This window comes from Crinia signifera, chromosome 4 (assembly GCF_055691185.1).
Source record: "Crinia signifera chromosome 4, ASM5569118v1, whole genome shotgun sequence".
Classification (NCBI taxonomy): domain Eukaryota; kingdom Metazoa; phylum Chordata; class Amphibia; order Anura; family Myobatrachidae; genus Crinia; species Crinia signifera.
In genome coordinates this window covers 152,738,899-152,765,011 of record NC_139220.1, presented here as the reverse complement: position 1 = coordinate 152,765,011, position 26,113 = coordinate 152,738,899, and the positions used below count along the sequence as shown (strand labels likewise).

The 26,113-nt window shown below is 40.0% G+C and overlaps 1 protein-coding gene across 1 annotated transcript in view; it reads right to left on the bottom strand.

Moving 5' to 3' along the window:
* Positions 1-26,113, bottom strand: part of MET (MET proto-oncogene, receptor tyrosine kinase) — a 133,723-nt gene that overhangs the window by 62,101 nt on the left and 45,509 nt on the right. Inside the window, exons 3-5 of the mRNA XM_083182794.1 lie at positions 11,483-11,674; positions 7,203-7,337; positions 4,864-5,037 (exon numbers count right to left, since the gene is read on the bottom strand). Of these exons, the coding sequence (XP_083038920.1) occupies positions 4,864-5,037; positions 7,203-7,337; positions 11,483-11,674 (501 nt within the window). The remainder of the gene's footprint in view (positions 1-4,863; positions 5,038-7,202; positions 7,338-11,482; positions 11,675-26,113) is intronic.

Here is a 26,113-nt window from a genome sequence, read left to right as displayed (position 1 = left end):
GCGCGTTGCGTTCTCCACGCATGCGCAGACGCCGTAAAGACGCTATCCGAAGGTATGCGGAAAAGTACGCATCAATCAGAATAAGGGCCCAAGTTATCCAGAATGCTTAAGGCACCTTGCTCAGAGGCAGGTCTATCGGTTAATGCCATTTCATAACTAGCCCAAAATTGTCAGAGTGGCTCAAGCATTCATACATCTGCAGAGGCTGGCCAGCAAAGTAAATGAACCCCTTCCTGCTCTGAAGTAGCCAGTACCTTTGGGGCAGATGAGCATCAATGGGTCAGTATTGCATTTAACAGAAATACAATTCTACAACATTCATGGCCATTTTGATCAAACACATTCAGACTAGCGTTATCCAAATTATGAGCCTGATTTAGTGGTAGATGGAAATTCAAGGCCACTTGCAAGCAGCATTGAATTTACCTAAATTTAAATAATAGAACATGCAGTTAGAATCTCTCTAGGGGCCAGATTCTCTAAGCTTCAAAAGTGATAAAATGGAGAGTTATAAACAGCCAATCTTCCAGTCATCTTACTGGTAAAGGAGGAAAGTGACGTGCCACACACAGAATTACACCTGCACAGGGAGGCTTATCCACCTACAAACCACTGCTGGAGAATATTGACTGTGACATGGACTGGTAACTATAAAAAGGATTACAAATTGCAAACAGAGAAGTAATAACCATGCCATAATATTTCCAAGCCCACCAATTGCCTCAATTATCTAGCCAGCAGTATATGTTATTTGTTGTTTGTCATGTCTGTGGTTCTATTCATGTACATTCAAATGCTGTTATGTTGAAGTGCACTTCATCTTATTATGCATCAAACTTTTTAAATAAATATAATTTATTATTTAAGAATTGCTTGTTTAAATACTGTGTAAACTAAGGCAGGACTGCGCTTCTTAAAGTGACAGCGTCCCAATTTTGGGACAAAGTCACTTCTTGTTTATTTTAATATATATAAATATATATATAAATATAATTTATTTATTAACAGTTTCGTATATAGTGCACACATATTCTGCAGCGATTTCCAGAGAATATTGGAACATTCACATTAGTGCCTGCCCCAGTGGAGTTTACAATCTACATTCCCTACCACCTGTACACACACAGACATTCTAGGGTTAATTTGTTGGGAGCCAATTAACCTACCAGTATATTTTTGGATTGTGGGAGGAAACCAGAGTACCCGGAGGAAACCCACGCAAGTACGGGGAGAATATACAAACTCCGCACAGTTAGAGACCTCCTTGTTGGAATGCTGTGGTCGCTGATTTGTCTTGAAAATTACCCATTTAGGGTCAAAGCGTCGACTTTGCAAATGCGTATCTATTAAAAAAATTCTTACTAAATTTTGCATTGATTGGTGACTGCCCTCCTCAGCTTTCCCCTTTTGCTGGGCTGTGCAGTGAGTGATAAATTCAGTAAAATAAATTCAACAGTGCACTGCAAATATTTGCAGCCTGATTCTTATAAATCATTTTCAGAAGACATTGTTGATAAAATACATAGTTTTAAAAATCCTGTAGTTTCTTCAAGAGCTTTCCCTGCAGTCAACTGCATGATGTATAACCAAAGGAACAGGTACACAGCCAGTTTTAATTGAATTTCATGGTGTAAAGGTCACAGTTCAGAGATGTCAGGAGAACACACAACTTCTTGTTTTAATCTTTTTCTAAGTGAGTTTTAGATCACTTAGCTTTAATTGGGTGACAACACTGGGATCCTGGTGTTCACTTTCCGCTTAGGAAATCCTTCTTTCAAGTGCTTTCAATTCATAACAACCCATTTAATTTAAATGTACTTCAGAAATGTGCTTGTAGAAATAATAGGATGGCTGAAAAAGTCAAATCTAGCAGTCATGTCTGTGTGACGGATGTATTCCCCTATGCTAGTCTGCATAATGAATTCTTATATGAAATTATAGGTCTAGTGACATTAATCACTTCCACTAACTAATATAATCAAATACCTGTATATGAATGACTATAGTATAACAAGTATAGTATAAGACAAGGGAATTCTATATGAGACGAGATGCCATTGTAGTTGGTTTTAGAACCTTATTTGCATTAAGCAGAAATACATGATGTAAAATGCAGTAAAAAGAAACATTTGTTACAGTATATACAGTAGTGTGGTTAGTATTTGTTAATAGAAATTCTTCCTAATTTACACGTTTGCATTTAAGGAAATATTGCTTTCTTTTTCCAACAATGTGTTTCGGGAGCAGATTGTAAAATATTAATAGCATCAATTAAACTCTGCAGATGGCAGCAAAACTGGTCGCCGAGCTATTTGATGGGATCTTTTCTGTTATTCCTCTTATTAATGTGACACTGCTGTAAATGTTTTTACAAACTCCCTGGGCAGTATTCAATGACTTTAATCGCGCTGTGCAGCGAATCCTGTTTAGGATTTGCTGCACAGTCGCCGTGTTCCGGGGGGCTGGAGCCTTCGCTGCCAGCCCTTGCTGACACAGTATTCAATGCCACAGGGGCAGACGCCGCAGGGAGCCGAGGGACGGCAGAAAACAGGGAGATGGAATTCTCCCTGCCTACCCCAGAATGTATGTGGGGGGTAGGAGAGCTCCCTGGGACCCAGGTAGCACAAGCTGCCCCCCCCAGGAGAGATAGCAGGGGACCGGGTAGGAACCGCTAGCACTGCTCCCGATTGTGCATATGTAATGATCGGGAGCAGTGAATATATGAATATGTAATGAGCGGCTCTCGGCTCCCGGCCCCCTGCTGGCTGTTATGTGTAAAAAAATATAGATATTTTTTAAATTAAATATATATTCATGTGATGTAAGCACATGAATAAAAAATAGCATGAATTCCTGATTTTTTCACACCAAAAAAACAAAAAAAAACCATTATTTTAAAAGTTCACATTCCACTCACAATTTTCCATCTTCTCATTGAATACACTCACGGCGAATCACATTGAAAAACCCATTGAAAAACCACCGCGAATTGTGAAGACTATCAGACGGCGAATTGTCCGTCATTCACTGTTTGCTGACGGTGAAAAGTGCACGTTGAATAGGGTGATTCACTTTCTGACACAAAAAAGCACCTTCCAAAGTGAAAATAGCACAAATTTGCAATGAAACATGGCGAATTGGCCTCATTGAATACTGCCCCCTGTGTTGAATTATGTTTTGAAAGCAGGAGAAGATGGGAACATTATTAAAGAAATAAATATCTGATCATATAAAGTTGGGCTGGAGGGTAGGTTTAATGATGAATACAGGTGTTTTTATAACATGGACAACGCTCCTGATCTGGCTAGCCATGGTTTCTGTCCAACAATGAACCCCAATCACTATAAATATGCAATGTTGGCTCTGAGAAAGTAAATCCAGAATTCTCCATAAACAAGTTGTCCTGCCAGCTGCTGCAGCACCTTGCTTGTCTATCATCGTCTATAAGCCCGCCCCTGAATCCCTATAGCTCAAAGGAGTCAGGGGGCGGGATTAAAGTAAATGATAGACACACCTGTGCTTTGGCAGCTGGAAGGTCAGTGATACACACAGTTGGGGATGCTGATCACTGGATAAGCACATATATTACATATAGTATCAAATGAATGTTTTTATGTGCTGTCCAGCTCCCCCTGGGTGCCGGACGGCTCCCCGACAGTCTGGATTCCGACAGTCATTCCTCTGACGTTGGAATCCCGACTGCTCCCTCGTGGGGGTCCACGACCCCCATAGAGGGAGAATAAAATAGGTGGCAAGTGCAGCTTGCCACCGTGCCCGCAAGGGGCTTCATTGCGCTACCCACGCTGTGCAGTCGGGATTCCGACGTCTGAGTAATGACTGTCGGAATCCCGACTGTCGGGGAAATATACCACACCCCTCCCCCTACCCTGCAACGTGTGATAGTAGCTGCAGCCCAGAGGCAGCAGTTGCCACTGAAATCTATTGATGAGTTGTGTACAGATAAGGAAAGATGCGTATTAAAATCTGTCTGCTGTCTTATTTGTTGTTTTCCTCCTATCACATAGAGGCTATAATGCAGTTAACAAATATGTCATATAATTGATGATTGTGCAATTATAAGTGAGTTTCTCATATGATTGGATAAATTAAAAGATTCTTAAAGTTATTACTCTTCTCTTTCAGTATGTGATTCTCCAGTCACAAAATGTGATTACATTTACTAAAGCATCTAAAAATTAAAAAAAGGTTAAGTTGTTTATAGCAACCAATCAGACTTTGTCTATCATTTTTTCGAGAAATGAGAGACATAATTTGATTGGCTGCTATGGGCAACATAGAATGAGTGAATGAGTCTGCTGCACCTGCTGAAATAGTAGTTTCAGGCCAAATTTTGCATTTCATCCCCACACACTAATAGGGAGATAACTATTCATCAAGCTCTGAAAACTGAAATGTGAAGATGATTGGCCTAATGGTGTGTACACACGGTAAGATGTGCCTTAAGATCCTATCCACGATCCGATCAGATCGGATCGTGGATAGGATCTTAAGGCACATCCGATTTGCATCCAATCTTGACTATATAGTGCAGATCTGCACTATATAGACAAGGCAGCCAAGACTTTCTGGCTTATGATACGTGAACGCGCATCGGGATCGCAAGGGTTAAAACCCTTGCGATCTGCATCCGATTCTGATCCGATGCCGATCCGATGTTGACTACATTGTCAACATCGGAAAGGAAATCGGACCGTGTGTACACACTATGAGTTTACATCTTCATAATTCTTTTCTGAGAGGGCAGACATAAAAATGGGCCAAGAGTCTGGAATGCTCACAAGCTCAGCCAGTACAAACCCACTAGTAACACTTAACACATAGTTACATTAGCATTCTTGTTACCTCAGACACAACCGGAGTGCAATCTTTCTGAGTCCATTCTTCATTTACACAATCTTTTTTTCTGGAGCAATGATTCTTGCACCAGCCACACTTCATATATGAAGGCGTTGCGATGCAATGACTGCATGATCTGTAATGTTCACAGCCGAGACCTACTAATGGGATCTTTATGATCTGCACAGAGAACAAACATAGAAATTTACTCAAGTTCTACCTCCTTTTTCAATGTTTTACATGAGCTTAAAACATATCTAAAATACCAACATTTCAATCTTCAGATATGAATCGTGGAGTTAAAATGCCACTGAAGCACTGCTGAAAACTGAAGTAATAATAATAATAAAAATTTTATTTATATAGCGCTCTTTTATGAGATCTTCCAATGGGAAGTTACAAAAAGTAGACCCCTGAATTACACATTTGTTAAGGTATTATTAAACTCATAAAAACCAAAACGTTTGATATAGTAATATAAATAATTAACTTTATAACTATAGTACTTTATTGCAGTTCTTCTTTATACACCCAAGAAAAGGTTCTCTTTCAATATTGTATTAAGTTGCCGTGTCTAAATAGCCTTCTTATAGTAATAATAGGTGATTCATCGCGCCCTACGGGCGCTCTTCACACCGTCGTAGGGGGCTACGCCCCATTAAATTTACAAATATTGTTGTTTTTTAATTATGTTTGTATTTTGGTAAATTGTGTGTGGGGGTGGTGGGGTGTTGTGGGTTAGGTGTATGTTGGGTTATGGATTTTGTTGGAGTGCTGTAAGTTTAGGTAGGTGTAAAGTGCATGCGTTGGTGGTATAGTGGTGGAAAGAGAGTGTGTGTGTGGTATTAGTTTTGGGTGGGGGGTGGATTGTGGTAGCATTAAGGGGTGTTATTTGTTGTGTTGCAGGCTAGGTACAGTAGCATATGTACAGAGTGTAGGCGTTGTTACAATAGTGTGCAAAAATTACCTGTGATCAGTTGGTGGTATAGTGGACAGTGTTGTCTGTTGTTGGGTGCCGGGCTGGCGTCCTTGGAGAGGCAGGTGTGAGGGGAGTGGGAGCTTAGTGTGTGCGGCGGGTGGTAGTGGCAGGCATCGGGCACAGTAGTATCGCGGCTGGAAGGGGTGTCAGTCATCGGGCACAGGGTCAAGGTGCCTGTGGCGGTGTGAGCGGTTCAGGATAGTGGCGGGAGGATGTATCAGGCAGCGGGCGCACAGGGCTGCACTGTGTGTGCAGAGCGTGCTGGGGTGGCACTGGGAGTTCCCGCGTGAGTGGGATAGTGCTGCTTTAAACGCGTGGGTGGTGCGTGAGATCACGCGAGACAGGGGTGAGCGCAGGTGCCGGGTCAGAGTGATAGAGTTATATATATGACTATGTGTGTCTGTGAGTATTATAGGTGTGTCAAATTGCGGGGAGTGTAGTGCAGGCAGGGGCCAATATGTGTGTATTATCTCTTATATATTTGGCTACATGTGTGTGTGTGTGTGTGTTATGTGTGGTATGCGTGTATAAGGCTGGGTGGGAGTTGGAGTTTCATGTGTGACCCCACCCAGCGTTATAGACACACTCTCAGGATGATTGACACATGTAGCCAAATATATAAGAGATGACATTTTATTTGGGACAGCAATTTCCCAGTGTATATTTATTTTTATTACTAAGAGAAAAACAATATCATAAATATAATTGTTACCCATATAATATTCACATACAAGGGAGCATTTGTTCTGCTACAGATTTAGTAAATCACTATGTTCTCAAATAATATCGGAGTTTAATATAACAGGCTACACAAACGTTATATCTCATAGCTTATTGTGGTCCTGAACATTTAATACATTAGCTCCTTGGGTTACTATTCCGACAGGGTATCTCGAAGGACATCAAAGCAACTTGTAATCTGTTTTTAGATCAGCGGCAAAGATTGTTGGTCTATAAAAGGATTTCTAGGCAGTAAATTGACTGTGAGGTCTTTGGGATAATAATTAAAGACACAATGACTTGTTTTGTAGTGTCCCCTTTTTCTTTCCTGTTGGTGACATCACTTTAACCTATAACCACATTTTGTACACTTGTTTTATGTAAACTACTAATATGAGTACATTAAGGAATAGCATTTGACTTAGATCGTTTAACTTTAGCCAAATTAATATTACCATTCCAGGATAAAGAAAATATAAAATATAATTAAATCAAATAGTACCTAAATACAGTTATTTATCAGACTAGTGTAGTTTATTATTCCAGTTATTATGTTTTATTATTTATAGCTAAATATTATAAAATATTTCTAAGTCTATATGATTATAAAAATCATAATCTAGTATCATGGCTGGCAAGGTCTTACCTGCATTCCTGTACTAACTAGGACATAACCATCTTCATTTGTTGTATCCTTCATCACTAGTGAAGAAGAAACAAGGTGCGAATCCAGCTGAATATTGACGAGAGGTTGAGTATGACCAGTACGGGAAATTTCAATCTGAAAAACATACATGCAGCTAAATGACATACCGTAGTGATGAGCATATCACAGGACCACATGTAGCACTGGACACTTCATTAGTCACACAGAAACCCTAGTCTTAACTAATTTGATATCTGACAATATAGATGATTACTAGTCATTGCACAACAGATGTTGTGCTGCCACACTTTATATGTGCCTCGTCCTCTATGGGTTCCCGATGACCACTGTAACCACTGCTGTACTGTATTAATTCATTACAGCATCCGGCCCAGAAGCACACTGTAATAATACATATGCGTAATCTACTCTTACATAATATGGAAACTTTAGTACTATTCAAAGTCTGGTTCCTTTATAACATGGAACTAATCTAAAACATACATTGATTAAAATAACATTTTGGCGCTCCTAGTAAATATTCTAAACCTGACAACATCCTACATACAGTAATAACTGCCTACTAGACATTATGCAGTTTATGCATAATGCAACCCCCCCCCCCCACTAAAACCAACATCTCAATGAAAGTGCCAACAGCAAAAAATGCCAGCGTTGCTCACATTTGTCATATAAAATTCAAATAAAAAATGTTGTGTGAAAAAATATTATGGGTGAAATTTAATAGGATGAGGGATTCAGAAAGTGAGAGATTTGGTAAGAAATCTCCAGTTTTTTTTAAAGCCGCAATCATTTTACACTGCAAAATCAAACTGGTTTTGCAGTGTAAATGATTGCCGCTTTAAAAAAAACCTGGAAATTTCTTACCAAATCTCTCACTTTCTGAATCTCTCATCCTATTCAATTTCACCCATTATTTCTTATATAAGGTAAACATTACAGGTAATTATGATGAATAAAAATGTTTGCCATTTTCACACCGATTTTGACAAATTCACTTGGCACTCAAAGGAATGAAAATACAAAACTTAAGTCCAACAGTATGTTCCTGTAAATGTAGCAGCTAACAGCCGCTGAATGGGTGAAATATTAATAGATGTTCATGATGCTGCTCTTTATCAGTGCAGGGCACACTTCTGGTTCCTACGTGGAGTGCACCATCACTTCCACCGTACTCTTTGGGTACTACAGATGTCTTGAAAAAGGTTATGGATTAAACAAAACATTGACCACACTATGCTTTAATCAAAAAGGTAATTAGAAATGTTCGTACTTACAGCTGGACCTTGGGTAGATTTAAAAAAAAACTGAAATATCTGCTGGAAATATAAATCTATTTGCTCTCCTTACATGGCAACATGTGGCCTAATTCAGTCCTGTCCGCCTGGCTGTGAATTAGCAGGCTGTGCGTTTATCAATAGACTGCACTTGCGTACAGGCTGAAGTACACATGCGGAAGGTCATCCTGCAATACAGTCAAGCTACTTTTTTATCAATGGCTGTACGCAAGGTGAATGACAGAATTTGGCGGTGGTAACTAGCCATTTTCTGGGAGTGTCAGGGAAAACGCAGGTGTACCAAGGTGTTTGAAGGGAAGGCATGTGACGTCAGCTTGGGTCCCAATCAGCCTGTTTATGACACAGCCACTGATAAGTCCTGGGCTATGCACAGACTGCACATACCGTAAAAATCATTAGATGGTGAGCGGCTTGCGTATGGATTTGCAGCTAATCACCAATTTTCGCAAGCCGTGCACATCAATTTCCAGGCTTGCATGGGGCACAATTTCACTTTGGTGGGATGGGGTACACCTGATTGCAGGGCTCAGCAAATCAGTAGCCATGTCTGAATTAGGCCCATGGTTTGTTTCAGATACAAATTTACTTGCATTTGTTTGTTTTACCAAATCGGAATCAGGCCCAATACATATTAATGAGAAGTACAGTATAAATATTACTGTCAATTTTGAAACAAGTCTGTTTTAATTTGTTAGAATTTTAATGAGTGAACACAGAAAATGAGACCGATTTAATAAGCGCTAGACAATGTTCTTTTGTTCGCACAAAGTTTGCTGTGAAAGAGAAATATGTCATTACGCCTGCAATTTCCCCATTCTCAGTGTGTAGGCTTCATGCTCGGATCCTCACACATAATGGACACATAACTGCTGCTTTACAGTAATTGACCCACTCTGTAGTTTGACAAGTTCATCATGAAACAAACATTGACATTCCCTCCATATTTCTCCTGAAATATCTAATTACTTCAAAGTTTGGAGAAGTGTTATTGGCTGGCACTACTACCCAGTTTTACACTTTCCAGCAAAATATCCATTGTGAAATACCTGATTCACTTTGCACCCAACAGCTGTACTCCTAGCTCCGATTCCCAGACACACAGACTGGAAACAATCAATGAAACAGGCTGAAACAGCTGCGCTTTCATAGACAAAAAATAAAATGAGTATGGAAAGCTTTTCACCAAGTTAAAGCAAAGGAAGGAAGTACATTTTTTGTCTTTTCCTCTTTCTATTTGGCAGCTGCCTCAAGTACTACTTTACTCTTCAGTTTTGTCATATTCACACCAGCTAACAATACAAAGCTGCCAGTGAGTAGGATACAAGCCGTGTCTGACACTCGCTGTGTCAAAACAGCTTGCTGAATATTCTGCAGTCATCAGTTCCAAGCCAATGACTACAAATAAACGTTATTACGCAGTATCTGTACCATGACTAAAAACCTCAAAATATGACTTATTGTAATAGTTTATGCAGCAACATTGCTATAGAATTTCATTGGATGCTCTAGGCATTTCATTCATATCAGTCCCTGTTCCAGTGAAGCCCACAATCTGTATTCCTATGAACACAGACATTATAGGGCGAAATGTAATAAGGTGCGATTTTTTGCAAATATGTGATAGATAAAATTTTAAGAAATTGCACTTTTACCAAAAATAAATCATGCAGTAACGTGCAAATCTTACCGCAATTTGCACGTTACTACATGTCCCATTTGTTGGCAAGCTGCTCAATCAGATTGTGATGTCACTCAGGTGCTAAAAGGGAGGGGTAATTCTGGTTAGGAAAAAAACATTTTGTATCCCAATTGCACACTGAGAGCGGGATGTACTAAGCCAAAAATGCGGTACAACCCCTGTTTTACCGCAATTTCATATGTATGAGGCGCCGGGGACAGCCACGCTGAGTTGTCCCGGAGTGAAGGGAGGTGACGGAGACCCCCCGCACACCACATTACAGGTATCGCGGGGGGCCGCCGTCACCCCACCATCATGCTAGCCGCATGTTAGTACATATGCGCTGGCATCGCGGTAGCAATGTATATTAATATATCCCCCCAAATGAAAAATATCTACATAATAATGAGATAATACGGAGATCTTGGTTGCATATATCTGCAGATATAGGGCTAAGCCCCGGGCCGTAAATTGAAGCGTCTCTGTGTCACTTGACGTAAATTAATTTATTCCACTTTGGAATAAGGCTGTAACATAACAAATGTAGAAAAAAAAAGTAAAGCGCTGTGAATACTTTCCGGATGCACTGTAAATAGCTAAAGGCAGTAAAAACAATCTGACATAATTGCTGATCTATAATATAATAAAATATAATATTTTGCTTATTCATTTTTCTATATTTTTTGTTTCTATATATCCTATAGGGTGTATTCAAAGACTGTGCTATATAAAAGACAGAAGATGATAGGTTGCTTTGCCAAACTGCTCCACTTTATCTTTCTCCGAGGTTTGATACATCTCTCCCTGTGATTGAAAACATTGCAAATACTATGACAAATGACTTAAATTAGTGGATATTGGATGAATAATGCTGAGATAAATGCTATCAACATATTGATGGTTTCTTGAGCTTCAGCAGTGTCCGGCAATAGAGTGCCGAGTGCTAGCGATCACCAAGTACAATCAAGGAGATGTAATCACTTCACAGAAAACACTCATTGTACAATTTTCAGAAACCATTCATTGAAATTTATTTACCTAAACCATGTATACTTTTGGGATATAATATGTAGAGTAGTGTATCAGAAGTGGTGCAATACAATAAATGAATTACACTGCCAATGCACCTATTTTACTATTACTATGCAGCCGAGCAGAGCATGATCCCGAGTATATATACTGTATATAGAAGAGGTTAAGCAACTTCTGTGAATTTCCAATATTATCGCAAACATTCAAGTACAGTCATTTTAATTACAGGAATACAATTTGTGTGAAATTACCTGCAGGAAGCGACCCCCGGATGTGCCTAGATTGGCTATGGTGAGACTCCCTTGGATGAAGACGCTGATTGAGGTGAGCAACACGTTACGAAACTGGCCCATAAACAAGTCTAGGCGCGTTAGTGAAATTGTAGCTTCAACTTGATGTTCCTCAACTGAATGTGAACAGCAGGAGGCATTCTTCAAGTATGTCTGCAGAGAAAATAGTTACTGTCATCATCCAGATTAACACATGGCTTCAGTCTACTGTCATAAATAACACAATATGTCATAACTTCTAATTACTATGGTTGTATGCACATTGCGCATGTGCAGGCCCCCTGTGCAAACGCCTTTGGCAAGTGAAACACGCTGAGGAGAATGACCAGTGTTTTATGGGCATCACCATGAAAATGCTGGGCATTCCCTGGGAATGCAGGAGTGGTGTCCCCTGCTCGGGGCGGCGGCCAGCGCCTGCCCCATCTCTGACTTTTATGTATGAAGGGGGGAGAAGTCATTCGTGACCATTTAATGATTTCTCTTCCCTTTGGCCGCATGCGAGGGGTCATTCGGCATGGTGGTGTTTATCCCTCGCTAAGCAGCAAAAGAACGCTGCTTAGCGAGCGATCCTGAATCCGTCCCAAAGCCTGTAAAGTGACAGTTAGAAGCTGATTGGTTAGCACTTTACCTCTCTCCACCCTTTGATAAATCTTCCCCGCTTTTATTTTTTCATGTCAACATTCTCTATAAAGTAACTGACAAAAAAATAAAATAATTCATACTGGGTCCAATACGGCAAGCTTTCATTTTAGAAGATCGGCAGACTAGACAAACAAACATTTTTGCATTTTTCAGAGACATCAGTGAGATACCAGTGTTTTCCTAGTTATCTGTATAGTTAAATAGCAAATGACACTAATTATAAGTGCTGGCATATTGGATTGTTTGTACCAGCCAGTGCATTGTATTTGTATAAGTCATAGGACAGTGAACAGGAGCAGGGAAATAGCAGGTACATGAGTGCTGTTCTGTTGGAACCAGAGCTGTTCCATGTAAGAACAAATGAAGAAGGAGGTACAATGTTATGTGCAATAGCTGCATACTGTATGGTGCTAAGTCAGCCTGGATTGCTAATGTAAGAATTTACATTGGAGAAAGCCACTTCCTAGACAGAAAGATGAAGATGCCTTTTTCAAAATTGCGAGACAATTGCGAGTGGATCACAAATCACTATCTTTTCCCATATCCCAAACCATCAAAGCGTGTTTGCCATTCGTGCAAATGTGAGTACTGTAGGTCTGGGGCATCCACTAATCTACGACTGAAGCAGGGTGGAAGTGGTCATAGCGGACATCACAGACCCTCCAAAAAAAACGCCTCGGAACACCAGCGGTTTTCAGACACCCCCAAAAGCCAAATTCCTGTCAGTCCAGCTCGTGCCACATTACACTTAGGATCCATAGGCATTTTCAGTCACTATTTCCCCTTGAGCATGTGCAGTAGTTCGATAATTGCTCAATTTACGAATTCATTGATTAGAGATCCATTGAAAATTAGGCCCGATGTACCTAAATTCTACACAGACTACTAAATAGTGTTTCTTATAATCTACAGGGACTCACAATACTAATTTGTAATACATGATGCACCTAAATGTAAGGAGTGTTAAGCAATAATATGCTAACATTTCATAAATATGTTTTAAATGTATTTAGCTCTTGGCATAATACTACGACACATGAATTACACATGTTCTCTCTGGGGATGGAAATATCCAGTAAATGATTAGCAGTGATTGTAAATGAGATCTATTCTGTTCTGAGGTATGAATTATACATTTGTACTAACTTTACCCCAAAACATGTAAGAAAACGATGGCGGCATGTGTTCTATATATTAACATATATATTTTTCCAATATGGCGGCATGTTAATATCATATTCGATTCTACACCTCCGTCATTATACCTTTTTCCTTTTTCAAGGATTGTGCAGTTATGGGCATTGCTATAGATAAGATAATTTCTGTATTACTTACTTCTACTTTGAAACAGTTAGTTCTATTTTCAGGTGTCTATTATGATTGTATGCATGCACCTCAAATAAATGCCATTAATGTCCTTATTTGATTCCTCATAGATTTGGTATTAATATAGTCTAGACAGTTCATTTAAATTCTATAGTGGTGTATTGCTGTTCAGATTTCTCTCTGTGAGCACATTACCTGGCCCGAGAATTCAATAGGAATCTATTAATTGGTAACACAGTTATTATTGATTATATCCTTTCATTTCAGAAAGAAGATACTCGCTATGCACAGTCATCCCCGTGAGAGCACACATCAATGAAAAGTCTATAGTTCATGTATTTGTACTCTGACATTTCTTTCTCTGTGTCATGCATACCCTCCCTCCGTGATCTTTTTTTGTCTTTATTCTTAAACCACTCAAGAGCTTAGTCTATGGTTTATTATAATATTCAATTTGGATAAACTTATTTTCCCTGCTTACCTTTTAGCTCAGATTGCATCGAGCAATGAGAGTAAGCACAACCTGATTTTCAAATGAATTTATAGTGGTAAATTAGTAATGGTTCTATTTGTTGTACAGTGTCTGCTATGCTCATTCTTGGTCCTTGCCATCATGTCAGCATAACAAGGAAGTGACACTCAAAGTTATCAATTCAATTGAATTAGGACAGTCTCCTGCATACACCCAATCCAATAAAAAGTAAGAGTGTTAAGCTGGGTACATACCTGTTAAACCCTAGGGTGTTTCAACTGCCAACTGACTGATTTGGGAAAATGCTCTATAATTTCCCATTTAAAAAAAAAAAAGTGCAGTTGTGCATATTTTTTTAATTCAAAATGGCTGCAGCAAGCCTACTGTCATTGGCTCTCACCTTGTGCCAGCTAATATTAGTCAGTGAAAGACAGGGTCAAGGCAGTCTGACAGGAGAGGAAGGAATGATAGAAGCAGAAATAGACTGAAAATGTGGGTTGTGGCCATGCAAAAAGTTAAAACAGGAAGATACACCAACTCAGCAACCCCTTGGAAGGCAGTGGCCATGCAAAAAGCTTACAGGCTACAGCTCCACACGTGAAAATAGAAGATGCCATCACAAGCTTTGTCAGAAACAGTAGAAATGCATATGAGCTCACAGGCTACTACACCCAAGGGAAGGCAGAGGATGCCACTGCAAGCCTTGGGGAGGCATCAGACAAGCAATAACTCCTAGGACAAGATAGAGCTCACAACCATCAGCAAGCTGTACCAGCATGTGGCCCCTTTAGCCTGATCTGGTCATTGAAAATAGGGGGAAAACTTATCAACAACCATCAGCAGGCTGTACCAGCATGTGGCCCCTTTAGCCTGATCTGGTCATTGAAAATAGGGGGAAAAACTTATCAACAACCATCAGCAGGCTGTACCAGCATGTGGCCCCTTTAGCCTGATCTGGTCATTGAAAATAGGGGGAAAACTTATCAACAACCATCAGCAAGCTGTACCAGCATGTGGCCCCTTTAGCCTGATCTGGTCATTGAAAATAGGGGGAAAAACTTATCAACAACCATCAGCAGGCTGTACCAGCATGTGGCAGTGGTTGCATGGTACATGGTATCTTAATATTGCTCTTTACAGGCAGACTGCTGGTCACAAGCGCCAGCATGCTCAAACATTAAGACCTTTTTGGCAAATGTTGTCCACCTGTAAAGAAAATATTAAAACAAGACACCTGATTAATAAGTTATTATACAACACATTCCCCCCGAATGTCCACTGTTGCACCCGCTCCATGACACGGACTGTTGGGGTTCTAGTGATCTTATCCATTTGTGACTTTAACAGAGGAACCAAGTCACAGAACAGGGGTGGGCGGCAGGAATCTCGCTTCTTAAATCCACAAGCTGAATTTAGGAGGAGCTGAAACTCCTCCCAAGCACTTTCCAAGTTTTTTTTTTTTAAATAGAACTGGCCGGTTGAAGCACTATCCTCGGATTCAGTATTGAATCCCGGCGGTCGGGATCCCGGCGTTCAGAATCCCGACGCCGGAATCCCGACAGCCGAAATGCCGACAAGGGGGGGACGTGGATCGCCCCCCCTTGCGGGCTCGCTGCGCTCGCCACGCAGCGGGCCCGGTGCCTCGCTACGCTCGGCACACTAATTTATTCTCCCTCCAGGGGTGTCGTGGACACCCCAGGAGGGAGAATGTGTCGGCATTTCGGCAGTCGGGATTCCGGCGTCGGGATTCTGAACGCCGGGATCCCGACCGCCGGGATTTTAACTGCATCCCCTATCCTCCTCCCCCAATATGTTAAACAGTATTGTGCATGTGTGTGTGTGTGTAGCATGTGGAGGGGGGAAGGGGGTTCCGAGAGGCATTTTTAAAACATATTGGCAGTAGCCTGTGCTTATGTGAGTTGGTGTTTTAAGTGACACAGGTGTCTTTTTTTTCTGAAATTATACATTGTTGAGATTTAATAGGATAACAGATTCAGGATGTGAGAGGTTTGGTGAGAAATCTCCAGGTTTTTTTTTAAAGCGGTAATCATTTACACTGCTAAACCAATTCGATTTAGCAGTATAAATGATTGCCACTTTTAGAAAAATGGAGATTTCTCACCAAATCTCTCACTTTCTGAATCTCTCATCCTATTAAATCTCACCCAAAACGTATATTTAAGAGGCATGTATGTGTGTGTGTGTGTATGTTTTTGAAGTGACAGAGGTATGTATGTGTTTAGGTTAAGTGAAAGAGATGTGCTAAGTGGAAGTGTGTTTTTAAGTATATGTATTTTTTTAAGTCAGAGGTTTGTGTACTTTCTTTCTACTTTTTAACCAATAAAACCTAAAGAAATAATTTGATATCTTAATATGGATAGTATAATACATTAAAGTTTGAATACATTTCTGGTTATTTGGTACTTTAATACATTTCATTGAATAATATCCTTCATCAAGGTATATACTGTGTATATATTAGGGGGAATGGGGGGGTGGGTGCAGGTTACCAACATCTATCTTGCCTCCGGGCATTTTGGACAAATCTATGCCACTGGTCCTGAGAGCTGAGTTTTGTCAGTCCCTTTATACTACTTCCTTTAAATGTTTATATATATAAAACACTGATGTAAATAATTATGGCTGTGGTAATTCATTCAGTTTAGAACATTAAAGGCGCTTACATATTACCCTGTAGTCGTAGACTGACCAAAAAGTAATTAAGTATTGCGGCTGCTCACTCATTTGATAGATCTGTTTTTTTTCGATTGAATACTACAGTTGTATAGATACTAATCTGATTAGCATAGTGGAACTAAACATTATTGACTCAGGCAAATATAATAAACTAATTAGTTCATCCTATAACCAGGAAACTAATTGCATAATGCAGCTTTGATTAAAATGAATATATCATGTACAATTTTAATGTATGTTATTGCCATGAAGAACTGCCATAAAACCACACACATACTGTAAATAAGAACATGAAGAGTAACTGGTAAGTTTCCAGAGTATTCCCATGTAGCTCATACTTCTGCACTTATGTATTCCCAGCAATTTTGTCTTGTACGGACTGTGGCAGTGTGCTAGACCTGCAATGTACGGACTGTGGCAGTGTGCTAGACCTGCAATGTACGGACTATGGCAGTGTGCTAGAACTGCAATGTTTTTTTTTTATGTTTATAAATTACAAAGGCATTTCATACCCCATAAATGTATTTGCGTGGTCCTAGGCTTTCCAGCAATCTACTGGCTGAATTACATGGGTGGCTTCCTCTATTAGACAGTGATTTCTGCAATTTCTGCTATGTAACAACAGCATAATGCACATAAATCTACCGCAAGTCTAGCTATTGCTGCAGAATGCTGTTCCCATTATGGGGGACTGCAGTCTGACCCTTATGTACAAAAGTTTGGTCACCTTGGATAGCGATACCCGGCTCACATGGAGTACACTGATTTAGGACTATGGACACATATTCAAAAGACAGGTAACTTACGTACCCCTGTTGCTCAGCCTCAGCAAACTGACACAGTGTCTGTCTCCCACAGAAATAGAATTTTAATTTAACAAATGTAAAAGACTTCTCCTCTAACTCCAGTATGTAATTTGCAGGGACAGCATATAAATCTACCACTGTATAAGCAAATTAATTTGGGTTAGCACTTAAGGTGCGTACACACTGGCCGATATATCGGCCGTTTGAATGAACAGCAGATATATCTATGCACCATCGGCCAGTGTATACCATCGATATATCTCTGAATGACGTTGTTCACACATATATCGCATCTGTCACCAACCGTACAGCTGCGCCGGGAGCCACCGGTGTTTGACTGCTTAATGGGCTCAATGCACCCACCCATTTGTGATGTCAGTACCGACGGATCGGGCAGCTTGTATGGAAAACACGCTGCCCAATCCGTCTGTAGATATATCTGCAGATCAAACGATCTGCAGATATATCTACTAGTGTGAACCCAGCTTTATACTCTCAAACTGTCGATGAGATGTTACAATCAACTTCACTCCCATTTGAAAGTCCAGACTACAGTGCTGAAACATGTATAGGTGTGTACTTTTTTAGTACTGTATTGTACATATAAATGCTTATCCCCTTTGCAATGTATAATGAAAATTGTTTTTTTTGTTTTTGTTTTTTTACGAAAATCGCACATTTAACTGCAGTAAAAAAAAAATCACACTATTTTGCTGTGAAATTTGCACATTTTAACCTGGTGATTTTTGATTATCTGAATTTCCACAAACACAGGATCCACCCAGGATCATCCCCATCATACAAGTACCCAGGGAAACCAGACATTCTTCTAGTTGATCGTTGTGACATACAGTAGACCGAATCACTACAACAGGATGTGTGTACTGTACACCATTACAGAAAGAGAAACTCTGCCTGCAACTTCAAAACTAAACTCATGGAAAGCATGAACAAAACCTGGTCTGTTATATATATAATTAAGGTTATATTCAGGGCTATTTTTGTGCAGGCTCCAGCAGGAACTGTGGCCCTTATTCTAGATCACTCTTTCTGACAAAATATTTCTTAGATGGACAAAACCATGTGCACTGCAGGTGAGGCAGGTGTTACTTGTGCAGACATAATTAGATTTGGGTGGGGTTTTACACCTGCCTTACCTGCAGTGCACATGGTTTTGTCCATCTAAGAAATATTTTGTCAGAAAGAGTGAACTAGAATAAGGGCCACAGTTCCTGCTGGAACCTGCACAAAAATAGCCCTGGTTATATTGCTGTTTTTCATACACTGTCTGCAAGTGAGAATTTTGTATAAATTAGCTGCCTGCTTGTCAGATTATTGTTATCGCATTATCCCATGGGAGTCCCAAAGTGAAATTTGGTACATGATTCAATGAAATATGGGAGAATTCATCAAAATAAAAAATAAAAAAAATATCCCATTTAAAAAAACTTGAGGTCAAAGGTCATGGTCAAAGGTTATTAAACTTTTTTTTAGTACTACCTTACTAAATTAATTGAAGTTAATACTACCTTACTAAATTAATTTAAGAGAAAAGATCTAGTCATAAGCTTCAAAATGACACTAATTTAATTTCTCTGTCTTAATTAGAACTCAAATTACAGGCAAACGAAAAGACCCCTGTGGCAGTAAATTTGTTTATTTTGTTCATTTTTAAATGGCTCCGCCAAAAAAATTGGTGTACTGTAGACCATCCTACTGGTACACCAAATTTCATAAAAATCATAGAGAGGGTCAGTTAAAGTTTTATGTTTTTTTTTTAGTTGATTTGATATGGAATCCCCATTCTTAGTGCCTCCAAAACAATTACTCCTGTTCATTGGAAATCAAATGTGATCCCCTGTATGGAATAGTGGTGTGCCCAGCTTGATCATTGTAACAGCCATTATATTATGGACTACCTACTTTCATCTCTAGAAGGAAAAAAAATCAATCCTTCAAAGCCATGGGTGCCGGACGGCACCCCGACAGTCGGGATTCCGACAGTCATCACTCCGACGTCATCACCCCACAGCCATGTAGTATCTATGGCTGGCCTACAAGGAATCAGATCACTATAGATCCTCTTACTAAAGAGATACTCCTTATCTGTAGTCCTAATCTGACCCGTTTACAGAATTAACTGAGCCCTGGAATATTCAGGGGGAGAGTTCCTCTTTTCCCTTTCATCTTCTCTTTCCTTTCTTTTTCTAACATTCCCCAATCTTTCTCCTTTATAACCCTTTAATTTTGTGCTATTTTCTTTCTAGTCGCCTATCCTTAGTGCTTTGCTTATCTACATTGTTTTTGAATTATTACGTATGTTCTATTTTTGAAAATTCTGATTTATATCTAGAGAATCCGCATATTATACGTCAATATTTGAATTTGTGATCTACAGTAGATTTACCTGTTTTACCTGCTCTGTAGTACTTGAATTTTTTGTATCACAAGTAATCTACAATTTTTGTATTTAAAAACTTTCAATAAAAATGTAATTTGCCAAAAAAAAAAAAAAAAGCATTTTAACCACACCTTACACAGTGGAGACTGATGGTCACCGCCGCACGCCCCGACTGATCTCAATAATGCTGCTGCCCCACTGCTTCCTCCCCAGCCGGCCACTCATTTCAGAGCCGCCGCCGCCCGCTCCCACTGCTCCTCACCGCCCTGCAGCTCCCTGTTATTTTTTTTACATGTGATAAATGGCATGCGATTTATCACATGTAAAAAATGGCACATCAAGTCAAATCGTATGTGAGCCTCCGGTGAGCCTTCGGGGAGCTGCCGGGCGGCTCGGAGGAGAATTGGGTCCGACTTGTCCTTAGGACAAGTCGGCTCTATGTACAGTATGGGGGCCTTAAGAGTTAAGGTGTGTACACACGGCAGGATATGCCGTGAGATGCGATTCCCGATGCGATCAGATCGCATCAGGACTCACATCTCACGGGATGCTAGAGGGGCACAATTTACACTATATGGTGCAGATCTGCACTATATAGTGTTGCCTGCCCTCTCTATCTGGCTGCCGATTTGTGCTCACACGGTAGCGTGCATCGGCAGCGCATCGGGCTCGCAAGCCCTAAAAAAGCATGCACTTTGCACGCTATTTGGCTTCTGATGTTCCCTATATCGGGAACATCGGAAGCCAAATCTTACCATGTGTACACACCATCACTGTTGGAACAAGTGCAGTTATCATATTCTATTCATCAGAGCTAGCCAGTAGCGCATTTTAGGTAATTTATTGGCAGATTAACTTCAGCACACCTAATAAATTAAAGTGTAATTTTGGTGCAAGATAAAATAATAGATGCTGAATCAGTCACTAATCTAATAAATGTCTGCCACATTTATCTTACTGAGAGAGGGACAGATCACATTAGGATTCTAATGCTTTGTCAGGACTGTCTAGCTCTTTCCTTATTCAGTTATTTTAAGGCATTTGGTTTCCTTTTGCATTAATCTGCATTGCCCTAGAGCAGCCTAACGTCATTGTTTCACATTCTTGGAGTTTCTGAAACTCATTGTGTTTTCTGACTTGTGATTGAGCACACTTGCTCACAGTTATTGTATGTAGGCCACAATAAAATTACAGCAGCTGCAAATATATTTTAAGCATGACTATTTCTGATTAATGGTTTTGGGCTTATTTATACCTCAAATGTGTGTGTGTTTTTTTTTAAAGTAATCAGATCAAAAATGCATGCTAAATTCATACATATATTCGAGATGAGCTGGTTCGGTTCCTAAAGAACCGAACCTCCAATTTACATAATCCAAGCCAGATTGCGAGCTGCTCGATTCTTGCCACCATTTTCCAGATCGAAATCGAGGCTGAATGTCCTGCTGTCGGATTCTCATGAGACTCTATATAAGTCACAGTGAGCATCCCCATCTTCATTTCCGCAGTTGAATTCAGACTACTGTACTATAGGAGGACTACTCTAGGGGTGCTGTTGTAGGGGACTACTATAGGGGCTGTGGAGGGCTATTAATGGAGACTACAAAAGGTGCCGATTTAAAAAAATAAAACCGTTTTTTTTTTACTGCAGGGCTGCCCTGCACTGCCATATAAGTCTGCCGTATCAATCCAGCAGTGCAGCCCTTTGCTGCCATATAAGTCTGCCGTATAAGTCCAGTGGTGGTGTCCTGTGGTACCATATAAGTCCAGCAGTTTTGCGTATAAGTCTGTCATATAAGTCCAGTGGTGGTGTCCTATGGTGCCAAATAAGTATCTTATTCTTGCCTCTTCTCATAATGTGAAAAGTTATCAAATATGGAGCTGGTATGTTTGTGGCTAGCTATGATTCAGAGAACTTGGCAAGCTTTCTCCAGAGGGACCATCTGTCTTTGAAATTATGGGTTTATTAAACTGGGCATGTCCTGTTTAAACAACATAAGGGTGGTTGGGAGGGCCCAAGGACAATTCCATCTTGCACCTCTTTTATTTGCATTATGTTCTCTTGGAGCATTGCCAGCTTGTTTTATGGGGGCCCAAACAAACCAATGACGCTACAACGCTGTGAATCGCCCATACACTGGTGCAACTTGGCCTGTTTTCACCGAATCGAATGGTTCAGGCCGAGAAATCAGGTAAAAAGTGGGCAAATCACATGTGTTTGACAGCCATATGATCCAATGCGTGGTCCTGTGCTGCACATAACATAAATCAGCTATGTAGCCATCATGTATCGCATCTGATTTTCCTTAAACTCCCCCAACAGTTCCCCTGAAGTCCTTTTACATGCAATAACTCGCATGCCATTTATAGCATACGATAAATGGCACATTAAGTGCCCAATCGGATGGAAGGACTCCCGGGAGCTGCCGGGAACTTTAAGGGAAATCCAACTTATGCCTCAGACAAGTTGGACCAGTGTATGGCCTTTGTAGATCTTCTTTATAGCCTGACACGTTAACAGCCCATCAAAATTATGGAAGAACATAACACTTAAATTCTGCCCATAGAGGTTATGAGCAGATAGACTTTTACTGCCATTTACAGCCAGGGTCTGAAAAAGTTTAGGGATAGACACATGGGGGTATATAGTGTTCACTCTAGGATGGAGACCGGGCAGGGTGCCGGGGGGGCGGACCAGGCCACAGCTGGGGGCGGTCCCGGGACACCGGCGTCATGAAAGGGGCGTGCCCGGGCCGCCGGCGTCATGAAAGGGGCGTGCCCAGGCCGCCGGCGTCATGAAAGGGGCGTGCACGGGCCGCCACCGTCATCAAAGGGGGTGGGACCGGCCCCTCCGAAGCCACTATGCTGCCGGGGAAGCGCCGGGCATTGCCGTCTACGGCGACGCTGGGCTTCCCCGTGAGGCTGTTTTAGCGGGGCGCTGCGAGAGGGGCAGGGTGCATTTTGCCCTTTAAAAGTCGGGCAGGGCGCAGCGCCCCGCTAAAACAGCCTAGCGGGAACACTAGGTATATGTAATACCGTCCGAGTTCAATGGAGGTGCGAGATGCTGGCTAAACTGGAATTTTTTTAATGCAGTAACCACTGACAAGGCCTGGGGCCAAATGCAATAGGGTGTGAGAATCAGAAACAGAGATTTTGGGAGGGTTTTCCCATTTTTTTTAAAGCGGCAATCAATTACATGGCAAAAATCAATCTGTTTTTTCAGTGTAAATGATTGCCACTTTAAAAAAATGGGAAAACGCTCCCAAAATCTCTCACTTTCTGATTCTCACACCGCATTACATTTTGGCCAAGGGTGACTGGAAGTATAACAATTCAGCAAAGTGACTTCAAAATACTTGATTGTTAAAGTTTTGTGAGCCAGTAAGCAAAAATGTCCCCACTTGTTTCACTTAATTGTTGGAGAAGTACTTGCCATAGACATATCCTAGTTCACATCTGGTGTTTTTTATTTTTAAATGTAGAAACCATTAATTTCATCTTTAATAAACTTTTCAGGAGTTAGTGTCTGTAAAGCATATTAATAGTGGATAGGTGGTTGTATATTTTTTTTTCTGATTCTGCACAAAACATATGACAGCCAGAATAGAAGATAATTAATTGAATGTCAAGTGTTGTTTGCATCATTTAATTTATAAAATTCTATTATGTTGATAGGTGGAGTTCACCATATGATTTCTGGTTCCATCTACTGAAATAAAATCTTACTCTGTAGGCTTAGTTTTTTTATTTCTATAGCCCTTATTTTGACAAAGTTTTATATTACTGTTGTCAGATCATTTTGATTGGTGTGAAAGCTTTTTCATTATGCAGCTGTGTTATTACTTTTAATTTAGTTGAAATTACTAGGCTAAATGATGTGTGGGATTCAGCTGATAAGGTCCCCAAGGAGCCATTTGTCTTAGCTTAGTTTATTTTATCTTATTGGACAAGCTTAGAGGATGATAAATCTATATTAGCTATTGTATTTTTTTCTTTTACAGAAAATAGCAATTGTTTTCTTATATGAGACTGAATAATGTAACCAACTGTCAACTTTTTATTCTAAATAAAATATATATGTACTTTTCTTTAAAAAAAAAATATTATATGCATAATTTTAGCATTTTCTACAAAGTTATAAATGTCTTCATTTTCCTATTACTACATATAGATTTTTTATATGCAAATAGCCAGAATCGAGCACTTAATGACATTAGAGTATCTGTCTAAAGTCATATATGCATTTACTAGTAAGCCCTCTCGAAGCAAATGCTTCGAAAGCTAGGTTGCTACCTTGTGATTGCCTCTGTATTTGTTCATGTGTGAGAGAGAAAGATATATAGTTTCACTCGCTGCCAACAGATGGCAGTGTTTCGGAGTCACACAATCAGATACTAGACATTATATATATATATAATATATATAAGCTTAGGCTAAGCACCCACCGTATTGGACTGATTTATTTCATATTGACTGCTATTATCTCGGATGAGTGCCGGTGATTGCTGTGCGCTATATATTTTCCGTTTCGAATAACAGGGCACCATCCAAGCTGACTGAACAAAGCCAGAGTGCCGAGCAGACTTGCCAAGTATATATATATATATATATATATATATATATATATATATGATAAAATAGCTAGGTAAAAGCCCAATGATGGCTTCTGCAATGTATTGTCACTTTGAGTTTTGACCGGTTTTACTTTTAGTTTGAGCTGTGACAGTTTTTAGCCTACAAACTCTCCACCCCACCCCCAATCCCTATCTGCTCCTACCTCCAATCTCTGTCTTCACAGCTCCCTCTCTCCATATCCAGCAACTTTGAAACAGATCAGTGTCCCTGCAAAATTTGCTTTAACTTTCTGTTAAGCATTCATTTGGTCCATCGAGTGGCCTCTAGTGGCCAGTGGTGGTACTTCACCTCATTGGTGAGGAGTAGTTAGCCATATATATATATATATATATATATATATATATATATATATATATATATATATATATATATATATATATATAAAATATATATATGTATATAAAGAGAAGACAGGCACTCCAGTGTAATAGAAGTGGCAGCTGCCCCGGTGCCTCCCACAGACCCTCCGATACCAGTACCTGCTCGTGTAGCCTGCATTTGTTCTAGAAAGTCCAGCGAGTGCCACCGCTGTTATCTACATTTTATATATATATATATATATATATATATATATATATATATATATATATATATAGATTGCACCATTGCAGCTAGTACAAAATGCAGCTGCCAGGTTATTAACCAACCAGCCCTGTTCCAGCCACATAACACCCATTCACTAGACTGGCTGCCTGTAAGATGGTAAATCATTTTCAATATTGGTTTGCTCAATTTCAAAGCCCTACATGACCAGGGCCCAAGGTAGCTGAAGCAGCACCTGATTCCTTGCTTTTCCTCCGATTACGGTGATCTATACATAAAGGACTATTAGCAGTACCACCTGAATTCCTCTTGAGATTTTAGCTTTACCGCTTCAACTCATGCATTGATGAGCGAGGTTGGGAATGCCTGGAGAAGAGTGTGAGCATTTTATTGCCTGTACATTGAAATGTTAACTTTTTCAGTATATGGGGGTTATATCTTTGTTTGCACACCCTAATTTTACATAGAAATAGTTGCTATCATGCTGGGACTTACAGTTCTACAAGGAAAGAAAAATATAGTGCTGATGTACACTCCACAATATTCATAATAGATTTCAGCGTTTAACACAGGAATATTGAGGTTCTTGGTATTTTTATTGGCCAAGAAATACTAGCTCACCAACCAGCTGGCTTTCGTCTGCTTTTTGGAATATCACTTCCCAGATTAAAACTCAGTATGAGGGACCCACTAGAAATAATGTAGCCTAGTAGCTGGTTGTTACACCCAATGCCATACAGCACGTTTTATGACTTAACAACAAATATCTCCAATGAATACCTTTTATTGAGAAAATACTTTTAATAAAGAAAGAAAAATGCAGATATGGACTTTGTGTTATATAACATTGGAAACACCAGTAGAGGTGTTTAAGGGACATTCATTTGAGGGTGCCGCTCCACAGATGCTTGTGTGTGTATATATATATATATATATATCGATTCCAAGTACCCGGCACTCCTGTGGAAGTCACTTAATAATAACCCGGTGGCTTCCTTGTGGCCTTGATGAGCCCTTGTAGATGCTGAGATGGATGTAGGCGGCACTCTCGGATTTTAGTGAGCCACAAT